Raw genomic sequence first — 16170 nt, 5'->3', positions numbered from 1 at the left:
AAACCGAAACGCATTATTGCTTCACGGCAGGTACAGGCAGGATGGTGGTACCTACCCGCGCGGACTCACAGAGGCAATAGACGATGTTATTTCTTCATCGTAAATCATTCGTGGTGGTGTGTCAGGTACGTGCGTAGGTCATCAATAAATAACACTTACAATACAAACGTTTTATTAAAATATTATAAAATTCATAATAATAAAATGATTAAATTCAATTAAACAAAAAAAAAAACATTTAGATAAAAACTTGATTAAAATGCCTAAACACGATTTGAATTGTGCATTAATCACCCCGGAGAGCGCGCAGAACGTTCACTCACCGAAGTAGCAAAACTTTTAAAAATTGTTTTTAAAATCGTGTAAGTAATAGATATAAAATTCTTCATCAAATGCAAATGAATGCAATTAATTTTCGACCAAAGTCAATGTTAATATTCAAACAACAAAACAAAACGGTAATTATACACACTGTTAGATTGTTTCGTTGAAATAACAGCCTTATAATATTTATGAAATTAATCAATTGCAATCTCTGATTAGATTATAATTATTATCCATATCTTTTGAATCTTGCGGGCGCTCGGTGCGACGCTAATATCGTTAACAACTCGTTAGTAAAAATATATTATTATGTATTTTAGTACAAAACTTAACAAATATTAACAATTAAAAAATATATAATTATTTTAAAAAGATTACAGTATAAAAGTGATTAATAAATAGTACAATTTTATAAATGTCAATGTGGTTTTACGTTCTACAGAGAGCACAGCTCGGCTGGCGGTGTTGACGCTTATATAGGTATACATATTTATTTTAATTCCAAAACATCAAATATAGTTGATTGGGGGGAATAGAGACTAGAGCTAGAATAGGGACAAATCTGGGATGTCACAATACTTTTGTTGAGCTGTTAGATTTAACTTTGTTGAACTAAAAATGACTATTATTTAGTGTTTACGAATATTAAATAGTTTAACTTAGTCATCAAAGTTATGTAACTCATTAAAGATATTAAAAAGTTTATTACCTAGCTAACAACTAAATAGTGCCAGCCATATCGAAAAACTGTTGTCCCCATACGTGACCGGATTCACTCCAAAGCCAAGGTGAATCGGGTCAAGCTAGTTTTTTTTTCAGTTTTTGTGTATATTTTGTAATGAACTATGTATCGTATATAAAAATTTAAGCCCCCGGAACCATTTTAATTTCAATTTTATTGGTAAGAAAAACCATTGAAAATTTGTGTTGGATTTGGAAAAAGTCCTGATTTCCGCCAATCTACGGTATTTAATTAGGGTACGCGATTTTATTTATCAACAAACTGTACGGCGAGCCTGCTTTTAAACCATAAAATATAAAAAATACTGACTGACCTCGTTCCAAATCTCGAACGAGTAATAATACAATGGACAACAGCACCGCAGGCAAAGTGTATTATCTAATAAGGCCATGTTTATTTTGAAACTTACTTCACTATTCTTTTAAAGTTTAACACGTACGCTTAACTCACTATGAAGACATTATGAAGTAACAAAAATAATATTCTTAAAAACTAAGCGAAACATGTTAATATAAAACCGCAGGTACACAGAGTTGTTTTGTTGACCTTACTTAAAAATAACGCTCAAACAAACAAACGTACATTCAGCTGCTTCTCTCTCTCTCTCGTGCCGAGAGCGACGAGCGACAGAGACAAAATGTTCGTGACGATACAGTTAAAGCGAAATTCGTTGTTAGAATCGTGTTTTAGTATGTCAAAACCACAGTATATTATGTTTAAAATTCAATAAAAATGTAACAAAAATAAACAAATGTTTGATTTGTGTGTAGTGTAGTGGAGTTATAAATAGTACAGTAGAGAGTATAAATTTAATTTCGATGGGTCCGTTAGAATGATAGATAACAGAATATAGATAGATAAAGTTAGTTTGTTGCATGTGTCGGTCCGCGTGGGTTCGTCATGTACGACGCTCGAGACAACTTTATACAAATCCTAGTTTACGAAATGCATGAGGTCGCAACAAGCAGGGCCGGCGCCGGCTGCCCCCGCCCCCTGCCCCCCGGTGGGTCGGCCCCCGCCCCGTGCCCCCCGGCGGGTCAGCCCCCACCCCTATTAAGTAGTTTGCTCTGTTTTCGAATGACTAATGGTATATATGCGTCACGTTAAGCTTTCAACAGCAGATGTCTCAACAGTATTGTATTTTGGCTGCACCCGTCAGACTTCAACGCGCGAATGCGTAACTACACGTAATACGATCCTCACGTCGCGCGTCGGTATCTGCCGCAAGCGCTGCGACCGATAACATTTTGATGGGTTCAAATGTCAAAGTGAATAATTAAAATAATTTAAAACTCGACAATTAGATTGTGATAAACTTGTGACTAAGTCTTACATGCCCTAACAGTAACTCGCTGCGAGCTTTAAGTACATAACATTCGAAAGCTTACGATATGTGAGTGTGCAGTTTCAAATAGTGAATACATACTGTTGAACTTAAGGTTATTTTCATAAATTTCCGGGACATGTAAAGCAAGTGGACTAGTAGGCCTCCCGGGGCGGCGGCGCCTCCACGGAGGTGGTCTGCTTGGAGACGACGCGCGTGCCCTGCGCCAGGCCGCCGCCGCGCACGCCGCGCCACTTCAGGAACGCGTCCAGTCCGTACGCTACGGTCGCGACGAAACCGAAGAACTGGAAATATCATTAAACATGTTTTAGCGCCTTCTCGTCCCACAGTATAAACTTTATTCTTTTAAACAATGATTATACGTGCTCATTTATCATATGCACGCGAGCTTTAAAATAAAGTCCTTGTTTCGCAAGGAACAAAGAGTACGGCTTCACCTTCTTTTTTCCCTACCTAAGCTGATGGTTTTGACAGACCATTTCAGCGTCACCAGGCGAGTAAGTGAGCTCACGGGGCTCAATCTACCACCGGATCGGAAACGCGACCCACTGAGAAGTTCCGGCGAGAAACTTAGTGGGCTGTGTCTATGGGTTAATTTACTCGCCGAGCCTTTCGTCGCAAACGACAGGTTCGACGAGAATGATGACCGGAGCTTCACCATGCGTGACAGCTATCTACTGCGCGCTATTCTGACCGAAAAAGAAATAACAATAAAGCCTAATACTCACAGCGGCGGCAGAATGTGGATTATCGTAGACCGTAGTCGCCAATATTGACGCGATCAAATACAGCAGCGTCCATAAGGCACAGAACAGAAACTCCATCTTCAGCCAGGGGATCTTGTAGAACTTCTCGACGATGTGGAACAGATACAGTCCGAGGAGGATGCCCGTGAACCAGAACGCTATCATCGATATCCAGCCGAAATATGAGCCTTTTGATAACGTTTTCAAATTTGAGAATTGAATACATATGAAACCAAGGAGACTGGCACCCTGAAAATTAATCGATTGTGTTTTTAGAATTTCGCAACAAAAGTTACGACAACAAGCCAAAGAGGCAATTTATTACGACGCTGTTGTCTACTATGTATTGTTACGCGTTGGAGTTCGGGATAAATAAAATTCCACCGAAGTATGAATTAAAAACGGTATTCAACACTTAAACACTTCACAAACACTTTAAATTCTCAATTCGCTTCTTCCGCTTCGCTTCAGGTGATCCGTTCGCTGTTTCGCTTCGAGTAGTTCCGATTATTGACTGACTGCGTGCCATCTCTACAACGCTTTTATAACCGATACCTCATCCCTAGAATTATCGAGAATATTCCTCACATCTCTAGTATTGTGTTTCCGGTATCTGACAATATATGACGTTGTACTTCTTGAGCGTTCTAGGTGCTACTAGATCCTTTGATATTCGTTCGACGATAGAAGGCGTTATTCTTACCGGCGTAACAGTATATACAGTAATCCTATAGCAAGGTGGATTAGTTCCGCGGTATAGGAAATGCGTTGTAGGAGTATTCTCGCATAACGCGCTTGTATGAACCCATATAACGCGTTATATAGAAATATAATACAATACATATAACCAATGTTTTTACAATTCAAAAACTACGAACACAAATTTAATAAATTAATTTAATTTTATAACAACACAATTCACACAATGTGCAAAGGTTATAACAATGTGCGAATTAATTGTGAACTTATTAAATAACTATAAATTATTATGAATTTGACAGCACGAATTCCCGCATTATCTAAGGGAATCTTTAGATAATGCGGGAATTTCACACGTTATATGTCTGTCTGTGCGGGTATTCACCCGTGTTAAATGAGGGACTGAAATCGCCTAATATGAAAATGAGTTAATGAGTACCGAGTTAAAATGGAGATTACTGTATTAAATAAAAATTAAGACAACACGAATCTTAGCCAATCTTAGGTAGAATTCAGTTTCATAATTTCCTACTCATGTCATGATTAAAAACTATAATCATCTGCATGTTTTCTGCTATTTCATTTTTACACGATTTGTTCTATGTAAATCTTAAAAAAATATATTTTAAAACAGTGTTCAATAAATAACAGTTCAAGGAAAAGCAACAATTCTAAATTGTTGTGTTTCATTATTCGTTGTACCACTTGTCTATGGTCGGGGATTTTTGACGCTAGGCCTCGACTTTCCTGAATTGATTTACTAAATTAATTTTATAATTTTCAGGTTTAAACATGTTAATAATATTACAATTTATGTGGGAAACAAACGATGAACTAGGTTATTAATTGATTAATTGAATTGATTTGATTTGATTTGAATTAAGAAGTAATTCGTTAGAGCTATGCACAGTAAGAAGATTTATTATGAAAGCACGGAATCAGACTACATTGAAACGAGATTTTGTTATGAATGAATGAATGAATAATTTATTTATTTCAGACAACAACAACAAGTCCATATGTGTACATAACATAGTTGAAACACACTTAAAATTACCAAAACAGATAAAATAAAATAAATTCATTATTAAAAATAATTATCAGTTGAATAAATTTAAATATTCCATTCAACTGATACTTACTTCTAATCAATCATTATTATTATTATTTTTATTTAGTCCGCAAGTGAACGATGGTACAATGGTTCAAGTATTGACAGTTATAACGGTCTGCTAAGGCCTTCGGGATGCTGTTAGATGCTGTTATGGAGCTATTCAATTTGGTTATTGCTTAAATAGAATAATCGATCAGAGGAAAATGTTGACTGTTGGCAATTCAGCAAGGAGGGCAGCTCGACCATCGACGTGCTGATGCACGTGCGCTCCCTCTCCAATGAGGCTGTCGGCTGAGGCGGGGTTGCACTAGGGGTGTCCCTGGACATCGCCAACGCGTTCAACACTGTGCACTGTCGGTGATCGTTCTTACGCTCAGCGACATCTAGCGCTCTTGCGCTAGAGTTTCAGGCGACCCTGCGTATCTCCATCGGCTGATCGGATCCTACCTCGAAGACAGGTCGGTGCACTGGGAATGGTGGGGTAGTGCTCCGCTTCCCCGTCGAGTGCGGTATTCCACAGAGATCGGGTTTTGACCCACTTGGCCCCTATGTGGAAAATCGGCTACGACTGAGTCCTGAGGGGCGCCCTTCGCGCTCCTCCTCTCCCGGGCTTGGGCGTAATTTGCTACGCAGACGACACTTTGGTCGTGACCCGAGGGAAGTGTTTACGAGTTTGCCCGTCTGTTCTGTGCGGGGGTGGCCTTCGTCGTCGCCATGATCCGAAGACTGGGCCTGGAAGTAGCACTCAAGAAATCCCAAGGCCTGTTGTTTCACGAGGCCCGGAGAGCATCGCCTCGGGGCCCACCTCGTGATCGGGGACGTCTGCCTCGAAATCGAGGCGACCGGGTTACGCAGCACCTCGGTCTCCTGCTGGATAGTCGTTGAAGCTTCCATGCTCACTACGAAAAGTTAGATCTGAACCGCGACAATGTTGCGGCGTTGCCACATCTGCAGCCAGCAATTACGGTCAGGATGATTCGCAGGTATCGTATCTTCTCGTCCGTGGCGGCGTGCATATTCACCGGGACGCCTTTCTGGAACCTGGAAGTGGATGCGCTCGCCATAGAATACGCGTGGAGATGCGAACTCCACTCCATGGGAGAACCACGTCGCGCCGCGATGGAAGTACGAGCGCAGATACTCTAATCTCTGTGGGCCGTGCTCAAGGCGTGGTCTCACCGCCTGACGAATCCCGATTACGGGCGATGGACCATCGAGGCAATCCGCCCAGTTTTCTCAGATTGGGTGAATCGCAACCGAGCGACGCAGGTGCTCACAGGACACGGCTGCTTCGGCCGCTACCTGCGCCTCATTGTCCGGACGAAGCTGACGCCAAATTGCCACCACTGCAATGGCTATGACGAGGACACGGCGGAGCACATGCTCGCGCATTGCCCCGCTTTCGCGGAACAGCGCCGCGGCCTCGTCACGAAGATAGGATTGGACCATCAAACCAATAAAACAAAAAAAAACCTGTCGCTGCCGACCGTCGTTGCTATGATGCTCGGCAGCGACGAATCCTGGCGATGCTCGACTTCTACGAGACCACCATCTCGCGAAAGGAGGCGGCGGAACGGGAGAGGCCGACGAGCCGTCGGTCGGGCGTCCTCGGGATGGCACTGCGAGTTTGGTTGTATCGGGTATTGACCACGGAAACCTTCCTACTCTGATCGTAGTCTGACCCCGGACGGAGATCAGACGTCGGGTGAAAGAGTGTAGGGGAATCGTTTAGTGCGTAGACTCCTAAATTCCACCCCTTGGATCCGCGGGCCACTCCCAACATCTGCGGAACGTCCAGTCCCGCACAAACCCGCGCGCCATGTAGGTGGGACTGAACGATGCGGAAGGTTCAGCCCCGGCCATAAAAAAAAAGGAAACTTTAAGGATAAGATAAGATGCTTGGTATATGATGACCACCATGGCCACGATGCGACTAAGACGACGCCCAAATCCTGGTTATAGGAGCCCAGGAACCATCTTCTCTAATAAAATGCGTAATCAGATGAAGGTATAACAACTTATGTCAAAATGAAATTCATAAAAAATATTAATTAGTTAAGTCTTTTTCATTTATCCACTATTAAATTATTTTATTCAGTTCCATTTATTATTTATGCAATAGATGCCTCTGCCAAAAGCCATACAAAAGATTAGATAGTATTGGCTACATTCCTTTTGCCTGTCTGTTGGACGAATCATACAAAAAATGTCTATGGTCGGTATTTAACTTGATCTTTTAGAGATGGGAAAGTACGACAGATCTTGATGTAAAAATCTGAGTTTTAAGGAATTTGTAATTTAATTAAATGTGTTTTAAATTTCATAGGGTTTGCTTATTTTACGTCGTTTTTAATAGTTAATATATAATTTAAATAACTATTAATATTTTTTAAGCCTTCATTTCAAAACAAGAGCTTCTCTGGTACGGCGTGTGGTTTTATTTCATATTGCCATATTTTATAATTATTATTTACTACAATTTTGGTTCCTGAAGAAGAATAAAGTTTGTTTGACATAATTTAGTATATAAGACTTAAGAATTAAGCATGTACACGAAGCAATTTAAAAATCAAACAAATGAATAAAGAACGTAAACTTTAATAAGTTAAGAAGTTTTAACTAACGGTAGTTTCTGTTGAGTCCACAGCCTTTAATATCATATTATAGTTTAGTTATCGTATTATAGTAAGTGTGTGATAATAATTATTTTTACTTATTGCATTATGAGTGAACAAGCTCATGGCTCACCTGTAAGTGGAGATCATATGGTCACACCGTGAATGCCTTAAGACATGTATTGTAGCCTCTTATTCATGTTCAAACCGGTATGCGTAAGTGCTTCGCAACCAACAAAGGCACGGTGGTGGTATCTACCGGTGCGGACTGACACTACACCCTATCACCAGTTATTACACAAATTAATGATTTGTTTTTAGAAAAATTAGATATTTGCTTGCGTGATTTGAAGACCAGCATAGATGCATCACACGATGGATGACTACTATTGCAATTGAGATTTCGAAATTTGTATTCAGGCTTTTTACTAGTTAGTAACAGCTTAACACCAAGTAAGCCATGAACCCGTCTACCTATTTAAGCCAGTATAGTAATACAGTGTATAAAAGTGATTCATGAAAAAGTTTCAAGTTAGGTAATGTGTACTTTTAAGAAGTAATGCACATCACTAGTGTTAGTCCCGTTCGATACGCTAAGTCTATACGAGACTACCAGACTATACCTTGCTTTATGTGCACCTAGGTCGGTAGTGTAGGTACTATACATCCAACCCGATCGCAGATTCACAGTCAAATGCGAATGGAATTTATTTAATACAATAGTGAATGTATATATTTTAAGAAATATTCCAGGAATTGTCCCACGAGACCTAAACAACACAACCGCTATATCTACTGTATTAAGTTGAAAAAGGTAGGTTTTTCATATTATTCTTCATATTTCATAGTTTTCTAATATATGGCAAAAAACGGAACCCATGACATTTATAGTAGGTACTGATAATTTATAGTCGGATTTTTTATTAGACGAAGTAAACTGACGTTTACTGTGTTGTCAGTTTTTGATGAAATAAAAATAGTGTTGTGACAAAGTGAACGATTGAAAAAACTCCTGAATTAATGAAATTGCCTCGATTGTCTAGTGAATAGTTAGTGTGCCGAACTGCCGATATCGGGCACGGGGTTCGAATTTTAGCCGTGTTTTGTACATACCAACGAGTTTTCGACGAAACATTATGTTCCTATGGTATCTACCTGTACTAAATACCGAGTGTTTTAAACATTAAGAAAAACATTGCGAGGAAGTTTGTAAGACTGTCCTATTTCCAATGCATCATATAGTTGAAACTATAGATGTATAAAATATAACAATTATAGGTACATAGGTAATGAAAATAAAAAAAACTGATTGTAGTTACATACTACTAGTAACATATTATTATATTGGATCACTTTAATACAATTTTATTGTAAAATATAAATAATATTCTTTTATAGTTTGAAATTAATGATTAACTCTTCACACTCATTGTTCATTTATGTGATTGAACGAGAACTGAACGCATCACTATTACTTTAAATATAGCAACATTATTTCACAAAGTGACATTAGCTACTGTCAGCTGGCTTCGTCTAATTAAAAATCCGACTATAATGAAAATTATAAAACTTCACTTTCTTAAATTTGTTTTTTTTCTGCTAGAGAGCTAAATTTGATTTAATCAAGATTTATCAACTTGTATTTACATATTATAACTGTTTTAGTTTGACCTTTTTTTGATAATACTGGATTTGGGACCTTACATTGTCTGACACGTTTTGTTGTTTTTAAAACCTTCTATTTGTATAAAGTTTGTATTTGGTTATCGATAACATTTCTGAAATTACATGAGCCAGTAGAGTAGCTGTTATTCTGACAGGACTGAGGCTTGATGTCATGTCTCAAGGTTATTCTCAACATTTTTATTTTAATATGTATTTTCTTTGTTTTGAAGAACATTTCCACAGACATGGGTAATGCGTGTGCTGCTTGTCTCGTCAATGGGATAGCTAAAGTCGTTCTATGGACTGGAAAAGGTTTATGGTTATTAACTCTACTTGGATTCAAGACTGTTGGGGTGGCAGCAGGGAGTCTGGCTGCTGCAGCTATGGCATTCACTGGGAATGTCTCAGCTGCTAGTACTATTGCACAAGCTACCTCTAGAATGATGAGGGCATGATACACTAAAGGAAGAATATGAAGGGTCTCATTACTAAAACCGTGACCATAAATTTATATTAAACAAAAGTTTAGAACAGCATTTTTATTGTATCTTTTTATTTGTACTTTAGTGGAAAAGAACAATGGCAATTTTTTACCTGAATGTTTTAAAAGGCGTCTTAGATTAAGACAAACGAAACTTCATCATTTTATTTGCTCGTTTTTTATACGATGTTAGATTTACGTGGCAAAGCCACGAAAAAATGTTAATTTAATAAGCTTTTAATTCGATTTTTGTGTACTTCCGGTTTAATACATTTGTAAAGGATGGCATTTATACTATTGGGACAAAAAGCAATATTTTTTGATAATGAATAATATTCATAAAGTATTTAAAATGAAAATAATAATATTAATTATCCTTTCTTACAATTAGTACTTAAATAACTAAATATACAATAGTAATGCCAGCACTTCAGATGACAATGATTTGAACAGTATAACAACTGACATAATGCGCATGACTATGCCCGTCCATAAGGCTCGTGAGTGGAAGAGAGAGAGTGAAATACTTGCTTCACCGCTCCGATTTTTTATGACCCAAACTGCACGGACAAAATAATTCTACTATACTAAATTAGCTTTGCAAGCCTTCGTTTGTCGCAAATATGTGACTAATTCGTTCAAAAGGTTAAAAGTACCTATCTCTGACACACATTTTTACACATTTACAAAGAAGAAAGAACAAACTATATAATATGTATATTTACCGAGGTAGCTCTGCAATTGCTAAGGGTACCTACTCGAGTACTATTAGAAGTGTATCCTTGGTTCATCTATGATAATGGAACTAAAATGTTATTTAAACATATCATTTACTTATTTTTTCAATTTGTTATAGTCCGTGCCTACAAAAATCAGAGAAATCTATTTATTGATAGATAACCTCAAATTATAAAGTAAACACGTTGATATCTTTTTTTTGTGACTTTCTAATACCAAAAATATTTCTGATTAAGCTTAAGCTATGTTATTCCTATCGTTTTCGTATTTTTTTGTTTCAAGACGCCTCAAATAGATATCAGGTAAAATGTTGTATAGAAAGCTGCCATTGTTCTTTGTTTATCCAGAACCCCAGCATTAATGTAACATTATATTACCATTAAATTTTCCTTATGAAATGTTTTACTAAATTCAAGAAATAATTCAGGACGATTAGGTTATTTGTCCAGCTATATATACTTAGTCTGGCCATAAATACCGTTGCAATTAAAAATAAAAAATAAAATCTATTGCAATTAACATTTATTACTTTTACAGTGTGTTACTTTAATACATAAATATAAAACAATTTAAAGTATAAAAAGCTTATTCGAAGTGGTCTCCATTGGCTGCAATACAGTCCTTTAAACGTTGAGGCCAGTTATCAATAGAAGCATGCACTCTTTCCATGGGATTTTTTTTCACTTCTAATCGTATGGATTGTTTTATGGACTCCAAATTATCATGGCGTTTAGAGCAAGTCGTACTTTGTAAAACAGACCATAAATCATAATCCAGCGGATTAAGATAGGGACTAGACGACGGCCAGTCTTCAGCTCTGATGAAGTCCGAAACATTCGTTTCCAACCAAGGCTGCGTAGACCGAGCTTTATGACCTGGCGCCGAGTCTTGCTGGAAGGACTATTCTTGATTATTGAACATGTGTTGTTAAGGGGCTTCACTACCTTCTCAAGAATGGTATCTTGATACACTTGTGCCGATGTTTTGATACCTTTTTCACAAAAATATGGCTCAGTCACTCCTTCATAGCTAATACCCCATCAAACCATCACTGAAGTCGGATAGTGCCCACGTTGCACTCTGTCGACTAATTGGGAAGCTTCCTTAGAGCTTTGAGCATAAATACAGTCATTTTGTTTGTTAAAATGTTGCTCACTTGTATAAAAAAATCTCATCCGTAAACAAAAAATTTCTATGACTTCCCTTTGCGTACCGCTTCAGTAGTTGTTTCCATTTTACCACCCTATTCTCCTTTAAATTATTAGTTAAGAAATGACCAGTACGTCTCTTATAGGCTGCAAGTCCTAAGTCATCTTTTAAAATACGCGACATGGTTCTATAGTCGGATTTTTTATTAGACGAAGTCAACTGACGTTTACTGTGTTGTCAGCTTTTAATGAAATAAAAATAGTGTTGTGACAAAGTGAACGATTGAAAAAACTCCTGAATTAATGAAATTGCCTCGATTGTCTAATGAATAGTTGGTGTGCCGTTCATTCCCGATCCTGCGGACAAAATGGAAAGCAGTCGACGTCCCCCAAAACACGTCATCTCGGATCCTCCCGATTCACTAACGGTGCTTTTAGGTACTTCAAGCACCGGTCACCGTTCTCGTCGAACCCGTCGCTTGCGACGAAGGGCTCGACGAGTAAATTAACTCTCAGACACAGCCCACTGAGTTTCTCGCCGGATCTTCTCAGTAGGTCGCGTTTCCGATCCGGTGGTAGATTCTGCGAAGCACGGCTCTTGCTAGGGTTCGTGTTAGCAACGTCATCAGGTTTGAACCCCGTGAGCTCACCTACTAAAGTTAGGGTTACGCTGAAATAGCCCCTAGGGCTATCAGCTTAGGCAGGAAAAAAAAAAAAAAAAAAAAAGTTGTGCCGAATTGCCGGTATCGGGTACGGGGTTCGAATTTTAGGCGTGTTGTACATACCAACGAGTTTTCGACGAAATATTATGTTCCTATAGTATCTACCTGTACTGAACACCGAGTGTTTTAAACATTAAGAAAAACATTGCGAAGAAGCTTGTAAGACGGTCCTATTTCCAATACATCATATAGTTGAAACTATAGATGTATAAAATATAACAATTATAGGTAGGTAATGAAAATAAAAAAAACTGATTGTAGTTACATACTACTGGTAACATATATTAGAGCACTTTAATACAATTTTATTGTAAAATATAAATAATATTCTTTTATAGTTTGAAATTAATGATTAACTCTTCACACTCATTGTTCATTCATGTGATTGAACGAGAACTGAACGCATCACTATTACTTTAAATATAGCAACATTATTTCACAAAGTGACATTAGCTACTCTCAGCTGGCTTCGTCTTATAAATCCGACTATAGGTGCTTTCTTCATCTCCCGAGATAAAATCTTTTGCTTTCGGACAGGATTTCTTCGAATTCTTTCCCTTATTGCTTTGACCACCTTTTTCGTACGAACACTACGTGGACGGTCAGATTTTTTTCTGTCACAAACAGAGGAGGTCTCATTGCACCTATTAATAGCCCGGTACACAAACATTTTATTAATACCAAGCGTATGGAGAGTTTTAAAAATTGCATTTGGCTTCATACCTCCTTTGTGTAATGCAATCACAGCGCTTCGGTTCTCTTTATCACCCCACTCCATTTTAATATCGTAAAATATTGTACAATGTATTGGCGCCAAAATGAAAAAACCCAATGAGCAATCATTTAAAAATGACAGATTCCAAATTCAAATGTAATATTTTGCTTATTTTTAATTGTAACAGTATTTATGGCCAGACTAAGTATATTATATGTTTATTAGTGTACTCACAACTTGAACAGCCTTCAAAATTCCCGGCAGTGTTGTAAGATATGACATGTCAAATCTTATGTTGGTCTGGACAGTGGTATTGGTAGTGACCGTCGTTGTGGTTGTGTGCTGACCTGGGAATCCTACTTCCGCCATTTTACACCTGTGAAAGTAGATATTATTTTATATGCTGTGGTCACCTATTTGTTTAGTACTAGAGGTCCCGCAGTAGTCGAAATTCGACTATAATTAATTAGAATTTTAAGTTTGTAGACTATTATGATTGTATTTTATACTTCTATAATCACAAATTTTGCCAAGACTACACTATAAAAAATATTAACAAAGACAAACAATATTTAATCTCAATTTGACAACAGCGTCAAGAACAAAAGTTTGACAATAAATAGTATGCATGCGTGTGTGCGTCAAATACATGGTATGTAGTGTGTGTAATGTTTTCTTTATTGATTTAATGTATCTTTTATGCATTATTTAAAAAAAATATTAGCATTGTGCACTTCTTCTCTATATTCTCTAAAAGTGTGGAAAATTTCATACTCCTCCGTCCGCGCAATTTTCGTAAAAAGGGATACAAAGTTTTTGCTTCACATATTAATATACAGATTAAGTAACCCTGACTCTACCAAAGTATCAGACCACAACTCCCAATGGAAATGAAATCTCTTTGTGAACTCTATTTTGTATTCAGAGGTATGATGTAGATATGGTGTATTTGTTCTTTTATTGTATGTGTGCTTCCTGTACAATCTCACAAATAGCATGTGCTTTTTATGTGCATTTGAATTATAATCAGTTCTGCCCATTTGTTTGTTTCTATTACAAATCTCACACAAAAAAAAAACTGTATTCAGTTCTTATTAAATATTTATTTTTTCCAGAATGGCCATGTGTGATTGGGCTCATTAATTGATTTGGAAGTTAATTTAAGGTCCCACTTAATGATAAGCTTGTATAATTAGGTGGCTTGTTTTTAATTTACAGGTGTTTAAATTTATAATGTATTTTATTTTGATATCAAATACAATCACACAAGTGTAACACATTAAACTTACATTGTGAATACAATTTATCTGTAATATTCATTGAAAACAAAGCTTAACATAATGATAAACAGAGTGATATCGGTTTATTGATAAAACTAATGAGTCATAGTGGTTAATGCATACTTCTGATAATAAAAAATAATGAAACATATTCTCATTGGGTTTTCAATTAAGGAAACAATTTGAAACCATTAACATGGTTTCAGTAAATATAAATACATATGTACTTAGATTTTTTTTAAATATTGCCTATCTTTGCGCCTTTATTAACACCCTTTTATGAAGTTGGCAAGTATGTAATGCTGTTTCTATGTATCAGGGTATGTATTTGAAAATCATTTTTCCATCTTCAAGATACCTGGTTGAGTATAAAAATGTACACACACTTATCAAGGATTGATAACAATATAACAATTTCTTCTTCTTTAATATGTATATGTAGAAGAATAATGACCTCCTCCTCCTCCCTTGTATTGATAATCCTTAATGCTGAAATTAATTGCTTAATAAACCCTTAATAACTTTCTTCTGGATTGTTCTACACCAGGCCTACCTATCCATGACTGCACTGTTGGCATTATAGACTAGAGTTTTGAGAGTAGTGTATCTGATCCCACCAGCACATTGGACTTTGCTTTTGGGTCTTCTGCATCTTCTGGTATCAGCAGCTTTTCTGAGTTGTCACCTCTCTTTCTGACAATGTGTCTAAAGAATGGGCAACTCCTCTGCGTGCGAATGCTAAACCCTCATCAGACACTTGAGTTCCGTAAGAATAGATTCGTTAGTCACTCATTCAGTCTCATGATTCCTTATCATTTTTCTCTACCACCAAATCTCAAATGTGTCAGTGTGTTGGCGATAAGCTTTTTTGAGGGTCCAATAATAACAATACAATACTGACAAACACATGTAATTTATGAGGTGTATTTTTCAAATATAAATCTAATACTAGATATGTAAAGAATTTTCAATCCTATTATTGAAATGATTTAGTGATAATGGAGGCAAAGATTTAAATATTCAGATAACAGAAATACTGTTCAGCTTTTCTTGTAGCAAATATATTTCAACAAGCAACAATATAAGGCGTTTGCTGAACTATAGTGAAGGGGTGGAACTTTCAAAATAGTATTAATTTTTCTCAAAATGTTGTCAGTGTATTTGTTTTAGTGTCTTGGTACTTTTAGTCTGAATGTCGACTACAATATATTAAAATTTAATTTCGTTGAAATACTATTTTTCGTAGTTTTGAATAGCAATAAAAGTTACAGGAAAAGTAGGTCTTACATACTGGCCACATTCACAATACTGTTCATATTTTTAAATTATATTTCTTAATTTCATTCCAACGGAAAGCTAATATTAAAATTCAATAAAGTTCTAATTACCGTCCAGCCCTTTTTTAGTATTTGTCACGACCAAAAATAGTTATTGGGAAACGAAAGTTCAAAATAATCACCAAGAAAGATTTGAAAAACTCATACCTCAGAAGAGCTTTATTTTGTTACGTCTCAATTGTGTCACAAGAAATTTTGATTGTAAATAAGTTTAATTTCTTTAATAAACTGTTTAACTACCACAACAAAACTACCTATTAACTAATAATATTGAGTTTTTTTAAATAAAATAGGTAACATTTGACGTCTGTCAGTTTTATCTTCATAGTGAAGTAACCTGCTTAAAAACATCGATTAAAGTGAATGAATCGATACGGACTTGAAACATATGTGAATTTCAAAATCTTCAGGTGTTTTTTTTATTTTTTTATTGTCCTTGTAGGCAAACGAGCATACGGCTCACCTGATGGTGAGTGGTTACCGTCGCCCATGGACTTCA

General features: G+C 36.8%; 1 protein-coding gene and 1 long non-coding RNA gene across 3 annotated transcripts; one reads left to right on the top strand and one right to left on the bottom strand.

The window, feature by feature from the left end:
* Nucleotides 1-155: 155 nt before the first annotated feature.
* On the bottom strand, nt 156-15954 carry LOC114249472 (CKLF-like MARVEL transmembrane domain-containing protein 4). Of its 2 annotated transcripts, none has more exons than XM_028183068.2 (4): nt 15819-15954; nt 13289-13430; nt 3140-3406; nt 156-2695 (listed from the first exon to the last, which is right to left on the bottom strand). In XM_028183068.2, the coding sequence occupies exons 2-4, from the start codon at nt 13421-13423 to the stop codon at nt 2546-2548; spliced, it is 552 nt and encodes a 183-aa protein (XP_028038869.1). In that variant the 5' UTR covers nt 13424-13430; nt 15819-15954; the 3' UTR covers nt 156-2545. The 2 variants fall into 2 exon arrangements, with proteins under 2 accessions (XP_028038869.1, XP_028038871.1); XM_028183070.2 differs by having other exon boundaries at nt 15723-15939.
* On the top strand, nt 8209-9784 carry LOC149503050 (uncharacterized). Its single transcript, XR_016325820.1, has 2 exons — nt 8209-8399; nt 9481-9784. It is a non-coding gene; the product is annotated as an uncharacterized LOC149503050 (long non-coding RNA).
* Nucleotides 15955-16170: the final 216 nt, after the last annotated feature.

This window comes from Bombyx mandarina, chromosome 04 (genome assembly GCF_030267445.1).
Source record: "Bombyx mandarina strain Sakado chromosome 04, ASM3026744v2".
NCBI classification, from domain to species: Eukaryota; Metazoa; Arthropoda; class Insecta; order Lepidoptera; family Bombycidae; genus Bombyx; species Bombyx mandarina.
This window is presented reverse-complemented; position numbering and strand designations above follow the sequence as displayed.